This window comes from Salvelinus sp. IW2-2015, unplaced genomic scaffold, assembly GCF_002910315.2.
Source record: "Salvelinus sp. IW2-2015 unplaced genomic scaffold, ASM291031v2 Un_scaffold1052, whole genome shotgun sequence".
In the NCBI taxonomy this organism is placed as follows: domain Eukaryota; kingdom Metazoa; phylum Chordata; class Actinopteri; order Salmoniformes; family Salmonidae; genus Salvelinus; species Salvelinus sp. IW2-2015.
The window spans coordinates 256,574-266,420 of NW_019942706.1; the positions used below are offsets into that span (position 1 = coordinate 256,574).

Sequence of the window (9,847 nt, forward strand, 5' to 3'; positions counted from 1 at the left end):
ACAATACAATATAGGACAAAAGACACATCACAACAAGAGAGACAACACAACACTACTAAAGAGAGATCTAAGACAACAACATAGCAAGGCAGCAACACCTGACAGCACAAATCATGGTACAAACATTATTGGGCACAGACAACAGCACAAAGGGCAAGAAGGTAGAGACAACAATACATCACACAAAGCAGCCATAACTGTCAGCAAGAGTGTCCATGATTTCCCAGGTACTGGGAAATACACCACAAATGTAACGAATACTTTTGGGTGTCAAGGAAAATGTATGGAGTAAAAAGTACAATATTTTCTTTAGGAATGTAGTGAAGTAAAAGTAAACGTTGGCAAAAATATAAATAGTAAAGTAAAGTACAGATACTCCAAAAAACTACTTAAGTAGTACTTTAAAGTATTTGAGCTTAAGTACTTTACACCACTGGTATACAGTCTATGTATGAGGAGTACCTGGGATATGGATTCGGCTATTTCATCCACAAGCATTGCTGACAGGTATATAAATCGAGCACACAGCCATGCAATCTCCATAGACAAACACTGGCAGTAGAAAGGCCTTACTGAAGAGCTCAGTGACTTTCATAGGATGCCACCTTTCCAACACGTCAGTTCATCAGCTTTCTTCCCTGCTAGAGCTGCCCCGGACAACTGTAAATTATGTTATGTGAAGTGGAAACATCTCGGAGCAACAACAGTTCAGCTGTGAAGTGGTAGGCCACACAAGCTCATAGAACGGGACCACCGAGTGCTGTAAAACGTAACGTGTAAAAATGATCTGTCCTCGGTTGCAACTGTGTTTGTTGGGAGCTTCATGAAATGGATTTCCATGGCCGAGCAGCCGCATACAAGCCTAAGATCACCATGTGCAATGATAAGCGCCGGCTGGTGTGGCGTAAACCTCGCCTCCATTGGACTCTGGAGCAGTGGAAACACATTCTCTGGAGTGATGAATCACGCTTCACATTCTGGCAGTCCAGCAGACAAATGTAGGTTTGGTGGATGCCAGGAGAACGCTACCTGTCACAATGCATAGTGCCAACTGTACAACTTGGTGGAGGAGGAATAATGATATGGGGCTATTTTTCATGGTTCGGGCTAGGCCCCTTAGTTCCAGTGAAGGGAAATCTTAACGCCGCATACAATAACATTCTAGACAATTCTGTGCTTCCAACTTTGTGGCAACAGTTTGGGTAAGGCCCTTTCCTGTTTCAGCATGACAATGCCCCCGAGGTCCATACAGAAATGGTTTGTCGAGATTGGTGTGGAACAACTTGACTGGCCTACACAGAGCCCTGATCTCAAACCCATCAAACACCTTTGGGATGAATTTGAACACCGACTGCGAGCCAGGCCTAATCGCCCAACATCAGTGCCCGACCACACTAGGGCTCTTGTGGCTGAATGGAAGCAAGTCCCTGCAGCAATGTTCCAACATCTAGTGGAAATCCTTTCCAGAAGAGAGGAGGCTGTTATAGTAGCCAAGGGGGGGAACGACTCCATATTAATGCCCATGAATTTGGAATGAGATGTTTGACGAGCAGGTGTCCACATACTTTTGATCATGTAGTGTAGTTGGGGTGCTTGATTGAGGTAATATGTACATGTAGGTAGGGGTGAAAGCAGAAAGTCCCTTTGATTAATAACTATTCAGCAGTCTTATTTATGGCTTTGGGATAGAAGCTGTTCAGGAGCATTTTGATCCCAGAATTGATGCTCCGGTACCGCTTGCCATGCGGTAGCAGAGAGAACAGACTAAGACTTGGGTGGATTCTGGCAATTTTTAGGGCCTTCAATTTTGAGATGCTTTTTAAGGACCTTCCTCTGGTATAGAGGATACATATGGTGCATAAGGGCACATTTTGGAATATGTACTGTAAATACTGTAACATACAGGGCATTCAGAAAGTATTCAGACCCCTTCACTTTTTCCACATTTTATTCCGTTTCAGACTTATTCTAAAATTGTTTTTCTTTTTTAAACAATCTTCATCAATCTACACACAACACCACATAATCACAATTCAAAAACAGGTTAATTTTTTTTGCTGCAAATGTATTAAAAAAAAAAAAAAAAAGAAATACCTTATTTACTTAAGTATTCAGACCCTTTGCTATGAGACTCGAAATTGAGCTCAGGTGCATTCTGTTTCCACTGATCATCCTTGAGATGTTTCTTCAACTTGATTTGTGTCCACCTGTTGAAAATTCTATTGACTGGAAATTATTTGGAAAGGCACACACCTGTCTATATAAGTTCCCACAATTGACAGTGCATGTCAGAGCAAAAACCAAGCCATGAGGTCAAAGTAATTGTCCGTAGAGCTCCCGAGACAGGATTGTGTCGAGGCACAGATCTGGGGAAGGGTACCAAAAAATGTCTGCCCCATTGAAGTTCCCAAGAACACAGTGGCCTCCGTCATTCTTAAATGGAAGAAGTTTGGAACCACCAAGACGCTTCCTAAAGCTGGCTGCCCGGCCAAACTGAGCAATCAGGGGAGAAGGGCCTTGGTCAGGGAGGTGACCAAGAACCCAATGGTCACTCTAACAGAGCTCCAGAGTTTCTCTGTGGAGATGGGAGAACCTTCCAGAAGGACAACCATCTCTGCAGCACTCCACCAATCAGGCCTTTATGGTAGAGTGGCCGGACAGAAGCCACTCCTCAGTAAAGGCACATGAGAGCCCGCTTGGAGTTTGCCAAAAAGCACCTAAAGAATCTCAGACCATGAGAAACAAGATTCTGTCGTTTGATGAAACCAAGATTGAAAACTTTGGCCTGACGCTCCTCCAGAGCGTCACTTCTGGAGGAAACCTGACACCATCCCTACGGTGAAGTATGCTGGTGGCAGCATCACGCTGTGGGGAGGGACTAGGAGACTAGTCAGGATCGAGGGAAAGATGAATGGAGCAAAGTAAAAACCTGCTCCAGAGCGCTCAGGACCACGGACTGGGGCGAAGGTTCACCTTCCAACAGGACAACGACCCTAAGCACACAGCCAAGACAACGCAGGAGTGGCTTCAGGACAAGTCTCTGAATGTCCTTGAGTGGCCCAGCCAGAGCCCGGACTTGAAACCGATTTAACATCTCTGGAGAGACTTGAAAATAGCTGTGCAGCGACGCTCCCCATCCCACCTGATAGAGCTTGAGAGGATCTGCAGAGAAAAATAGGAGAAACTCGCCAAATTCAGGTGTGCCAAGCTTGTAGCATCATACCCAAGAAGACTTGAGGCTGTAATCGCTGCCAAAGGTGTTAATCAAAGTACTGAGTTAAGGGTCTGAATACTTATGTAAATGTAATATTCCAGTTTTTCGTTTTAATAAATTAGCAACATTTTCTAAAAACCTGTTTTACTTAGTCAAATTGATGAGGGAAAAAAATGTCATCCACTTTAGAATAAGGCTCTAACGTAACAAACGTAACGTAACAAAATGTGTAAAAAGTGATAGGGTCTGAATACTTTCCGAATGCACTGTATATGCCTACTGTAATAGTCTTATCTAAAATAATTATAGCCCTATAGGCTATTTTAGTTGTTTAGGCATATTTTGCATTGATGTATTCATTATTCTCTCTTTTTTTTTTTAAATGCATGTCATTCTGAAGATCTCATAGAAACAGTCTATATTCAAAGTGCATACATTTTGTTCATGTGGAACTCTGTTCCCTGGATAAATCTTTCACTAGGGATATTCACATTATTCTTTCGAAGGTAAATTATTCTGCCAGGTGTGGTATTAAACTAAAGCAAGAGTCCCCCACTCCCCCCCATACTCCTCCCACCCCAATACTTCCAGTGCGTCTTTGATACCAGGTTTTGGAAAAAGGCAGCTGCCTGCGGATTGCTCCCTCCTACCACGCAGAACAAATGCTTTATTCAGTCTGTGTTCCAGCTTGCAGCCTGCGAAACTCCCTCCAGGAACTTTCCTGAGTACTTTTCCCCACGGCTCGAGCCACTGAATGTCATTCATGCCACGGAGCGAAAACATGCGAACTGGTGCCTGGTCCGTTCACCCGACAATGTGGAGAATATGCAGTATTTTTTGTGCTTGGGGTGTCCTGTCTTTGACAGAGGTCTGCGCGCAGTCTCTACTGGGGTCACGACGGAGGTAGGTTACCTTTTCCCTTCACTTTAATCTAACAATCTATAGTTTTTTGGGCTCTGTGTTAGGCTATTGGTCAGGAAAAACAACTGTGTAGCACTAGCCTACTGTACAAAGCCTTATCACGAGTTGTCAGTGATACGTTAGTCTACAGCACAATGATGAAGGAACCGCATCAATCATCATCATCATTTATCATCATCACCACCGGGGAGTTATTATTTTGGAGTAATCTGCAGTGTGCGCTGTAGGCATGAGGACGCACACAGGCGCATTGCCGAGACATCCCATAATAAACACCAACAATACCTTTACGCCTAGGTTTTTTCTCCTTTCAAAGATTCCTTGATAGACATTTGTACTAGAAATGAGAAGTGTCACAAATATTTTTTCTCATGTTTCCAGACCAACGTTTACATGCGGAGGCAATATAACGGATGATTCTGGGGTCGTTGGGAGCCCGGGATATCCAGGGGTGTATCCCCCAAATACCAAATGTGTTTGGAGAATCACGGTGAGCCAAACATACTTGTAGCCTACTGTAAATACATGATCCATGTTTAACAGTTATCAACTTAGTGTGTTCCTAATTAGCTACTGAAGGCTATTAGGTTTACCAGCGCCATGTCAGACAAAATGAGAAGCAATATCAGTGAACTAAAATGATGCAATGATTCTTGTAATACACTTCAATGGTGTACCAATCCACAAATCCTAACTGTGTAATTGGTAGTCTGGTATTTGGCTAGTGGCTCAGCACCCCTCAGGCATTTTGAGCTGCCTGCTTGGTATTTTCAACATGCAGTCTGGTCACATGGCTGGAATGAATAAACGGCAAATCAAGGAAATAATCACCAACAGCAAAGTCCTGTAATTAAAGAAAAACTGTATGTTTCTTACTTGTTAATAACATGTGTATCCTTGCTAGATTTAGACTTGGAATGCTTTGACTGTTGATTGCAGTTTGGTGTATTTAAAAGGGGAAGAGATTCATATAGGTTCATTCATTGCATATCAGAGGAAGATCTGTTTTCTATTATATTGAGTTGTCAGATAGGCCCCTTATGTGATTGTCTAGATTGTACTGTATACTGTATGTGATTGTATGTCGTCTCAGGTCCCTGAGGGTAAAGTGGTGGTCCTGTCCTTCCGCTTCATTGACCTGGAGAGTGACAACCTGTGTCGCTATGACTACATAGATGTGTACAGCGGCCATGCGAGTGGCCAGAGGCTGGGCCGCTTCTGTGGGACCTTCAGGCCAGGCGCCTTGGTCTCCACTGGCAACAAGATGCTAATTCAGATGGTGTCTGATGCCAACACGGCTGGGAGTGGCTTCCTGGCGGTGTACTCGGCTGCCGAGCCGCACGAGAGAGGTAAGCAGAATAGAATATAGACGAAGAATAGAATAATACTATAGTCATTTTTAAGGGTTTACGTGTCTTACTCAAGAGCACAGTGGCAGGAGACGGATCTAGGATCCTATTTAGGATCCTATTTTTTCCTATTGGACTTGAGATTCTAACCGGTGACCCGCCATTTGCAGGCGGGTCACCGGTTGTCTAGGCTACCTCCCGGGCCAGGAACCACTGTGTGGGTTGAAGAGGGGCTGTGCCGTCTCTAAGCTGTTGTAGCCCTAGGTGTAGTGTGTAGGGAACACTGTAGTCATCTGTATCCAGGCTCTACCCAAGCATGTTCAGCAGAGCCTTAGAGGCTGAGTCCTACAGTCCTAGCCGTGACTCTTCTCTGACACATCGTGACACATCGTAAAGACATCCGATGTCAGTGAGTGTTTGTGTGTTTAGGGCCAAAGGTCACATTCTAACAAGCTAATTCACGGGCCTCTTAACCTCCTCTAGCTGCCCCTAGTAATGATACAATACCCAGATGGAAATTTCTGAGAGGGGAATTATTTACATCTGAGAAAGAAAAGGCAGTTGTAGCTTGATAAATTACTCCCAACGGATAGCAGGTCATACAACAGCAAATGAGTGGAAAGAACAGTGGAACTTGGTAAGATAAAGTTCAGACTTCTTATGTAGTTAAGACGAGACCTATTGACTTAAAGCTTGCTCGCGGACGAGGTGAATGAAAAACAGGAACGTCTCGACACATTTCACAGTATGACGAGGAATTTGTCACGGCTTGTTTTTCCGGACAGAGTGCTCTAGAGGCAGACAGGTCAGCGCCGTCCCGTCCTCTTCTCACCCGGTGACGTCTCCCTGAATGAGTTTGTGGAATTTTAATGGTTGGTTGTATACCTTCTCTCTGTCTCCGTACCTCTACAGTAGCTGACAGCTAGAATGTGTCTGGGTCTGTCAGTTCAGATAGACTGTGGTTCTTCACTCACCTGATGATGCTGGAGCAGATAGACTGTGGTTCCTCACTCACCTGATGCTGCTGGAGCAGATAGACTGTGGTTCCTCACACACCTGATGCTGGAGCAGATAGACTGTGGTTGCTCACACACCTGATGCTGGAGCAGATAGACTGTGGTTGCTCACACACCTGATGCTGGAGCAGATAGACTGTGGTTGCTCACACACTGATGCTGGAGCAGATAGACTGTGGTTGCTCACACACCTGATGCTGGAGCAGATAGACTGTGGTTGCTCACACACCTGATGCTGGAGCAGATAGACTGTGGTTTGCTCACACACCTGATGCTGGAGCAGATAGACTGTGGTTGCTCACACACCTGATGCGTGCTGGATGCAGATAGACTGTGGTTCTCACACACCTGATGCTGGAGAAGATAGACTGTGGTTGCTCACACACCTGATGCTGGAGCAGATAGACTGTGTTTCTTCACAACACCTGATGCTGGAGGCAGATAGACTGTGGTTCTCCACACACCTTGATGCTGGAGCAGATAGACTGTGGTTGCTTCACACACCTCATGCTGGAGCAGATAGACTGTGGTTGCTCACACACCTGATGCTAGGGAGCAGATAGACTGTGGTTGCTCACACACTGATGCTGAGCAGATAGACTGTGGTTTTCACACACAACTGATGCTGGAGCAGATAGACTGTGGTTGCTCACAACACCTGATGCTGGAGCAGATAGACTGTGGTTGCTCACACACCTGATGCTGGAGCAGATAGACTGTGGTGCTCACACACCTGATGCTGGAGCAGATAGACTGTGTTGGCTCAACAGCACCTGATGCTGGAGCAGATAGACTGTGGTTCTTCACACACCTGATGCTGGAGCAGATAGACTGTGGTTCTTCACACACCTGATGCTGGAGCATATAGACTGTGGTTGCTCTGTCTCCCCGTTCCTGCGACTGGTTAAAACTGAAAAGCACCACACAGCCCTCTTCCATTGGTTCAATGTCTATTTTAGTTACTCAGACAAATTGCACTCGCCGTCGTCTGCCAGCCATGAGTATGGGAGCTCAGCTGTAGTGGAAACACTGTTAGTCACCAAACTGCATGTTACAGGAGATCCAACGGTGGTTTTTAAAGATCCACAGATCTCTTGCCAGTCCAAGCAGCTTGTGTGGTAGGCTGACGTGTTCTTTCTCCGATGTGTGATGGCTTGCCTAGCGTGTGGACTTCCTGTTAACAACACATTCCAGCAGGGGACCAAAGCATAGAGACAGACAACTGTCTTTTTTAGTTACTCGTAATCACAAAGGAAGCATGAGATGAGAGTTAGCCTACTGATTAGAACATTCTAGAAGGACTCATTATAGAATTATTTCATGCACAACATCCCGTCCTTTGACGTTAAAGAGGAAGATATATTTTGCACATAAAGGAACAGTCACTGGAGGATGTTCAGTGGTTCTTTAAAGTAACAGCATGTGAAGCAGTACTATCTGCCAGGGACTATAACTAAACGTTGTGCTTTGACTTTGCACCCACCAGGGGACCAGTACTGTGGAGGGCGTCTGGATAAACCGTTCGGGTCAATTAAAACCCCTAACTGGCCTGAGAAGGACTACCCTGCTGGTGTCACCTGCTCATGGCACATAGTGGCTCCTAAGAACCAGGTGAGCGTTACTATCAGATGCCCCAGCAGTAGTTCATTGGGGATCCTAACACATACTACTGCTACTCGCAGTTCAACTTGACGAATGACACCATTGAGAGTGATTGAGATCGTTTGAGGTTTTCACATCATTGCTTTGTGCTTTGCTCTTGTTTAGTGCTGCACAGTGTAATACACCTTTAGAATGTGGGCTGAATGTATTAATGTGATTCTTATTTTGTACACCTGTGTTCTAATTGTAACTCTGTGTTCTATGTAAGCCGATTGTATGCTATTGTGAACTTGCTGTGTTCTATTGTATTTACATGTGTTCGTAAGATGTAAACCTGGTGTGTTCTATCTGTTAACTCCTGTGTTCTATTGTTAACTCTGGTGTTTCTAAAGTGTAATCTCTGTGGTTCTATATATACTGTGTTTCTAGATGTATACTTCTGTGATGGTCTATGTCCACGTCGTGTGTTCTATGTTACTGTGTTCTACCATATTATTAACCGTTTCGATCTGTGTGTTCTATGTGATGACTTCTGTCGTTTCTAATGTATACATGTGATTCATCATGTTAACCTTGATTGTTTCTATGTAACTTCTTGTACTAGTGTTTCTTGTACTGTGTTCTATACCTGTGTTCTATGTAACCTGTGTTCTATTGTAACTCTGTGTTCCTGTTATATTTAACACGTGTTCTATTTGATACCAATGTGTTTCTATTCGTAACATGTTGTTCTTGTTATAACCTGTGTGGTCTCAGTTGGATAACCTGTGTTCTAATTGTAACATGTGTTTTATTGTAAGTCTCTGCTGTCCACTATCACTTAGCAGATCCATATGAGGTTGTTAATGTTATGGAGAAAGGTGTGGATCCGATGTGGAGAGTTAAGGACAACTATCGTGTCGGTGATGTATCTACGCATGCCATGTTTCTAACGTGGGGCAGGAAGATAAGCTGATGCCCTAAGAGGAACGGTGAAGTATCTGTTGGCGATAGCGCCTTTTTCTGCACGTAGCTGTTACACAACACCTGTTGTCTGACTAGTGCATTGATCTTGCTAATGTAGCTACCCAGCTTAACCTTCGTAGTTTGATGTCTTGATCTAACAGAATCAATTCACAATTATGGACTTTTGTCTACATTGTTCAGCTGGCAGAAATAACAACAGGTGTAAGACTTTCACAGTGAGGTTATTCGCTCATACGGAGCCTTCTTTTCTTCTTCAACATGCAGTAGTAAAAAAGTAGTTAGTAAAAAATCATTAGTTCGACCATTTAATGAGGATAAAAAAAAGGAACAGGTGATATTCTAGAATAATATATCACAATAAGGAGGTACTATACTTATCATAGGACGTAGCCAGTCATTCTTGAGGTTCAAATGATGTGTCAGTGGGTAGTGAAGGTTGTTGATGACATATAATTAAGGTAATATTCCATGTAAGTAAGGGTAAAGTGACTAGGCAATCAGGATAGATAGTAAACAGGATAGATAATAATTCTATCTAATGCCTTATTTACTGATAAACCTATGCACAATATATTCATTAGCCTATGTGATCTCTCTCTCTTCTCTGCCCCCCTTCAGTCCAGTGTTCTCTGAAGGTAACCAGCTCCTGATCCAGTTCCTCTCAGGACGTCAGTTTGAGCTGCAGAGTCGGGCTTCATTCGTGTGCCACATACAGTAGTTACAGACCTTCAGTTTAGAGAGTTCTTCCACCACCCTCGGTACTTTACTGATCTCTACCA

General features: G+C 44.0%; 1 protein-coding gene across 1 annotated transcript in view; it reads left to right on the plus strand.

Moving 5' to 3' along the window:
* The first annotated feature begins 3,869 nt into the window (after positions 1-3,869).
* The window catches only part of LOC112069579 (procollagen C-endopeptidase enhancer 2-like), a 29,930-nt gene continuing 23,952 nt past the window's right edge, over positions 3,870-9,847 (plus strand). Inside the window, exons 1-4 of the mRNA XM_024136920.2 lie at positions 3,870-4,117; positions 4,517-4,625; positions 5,229-5,484; positions 7,987-8,111. Coding sequence (XP_023992688.1) covers positions 3,969-4,117; positions 4,517-4,625; positions 5,229-5,484; positions 7,987-8,111 — 639 coding nt within the window. The 5' untranslated portion in view covers positions 3,870-3,968. The remainder of the gene's footprint in view (positions 4,118-4,516; positions 4,626-5,228; positions 5,485-7,986; positions 8,112-9,847) is intronic.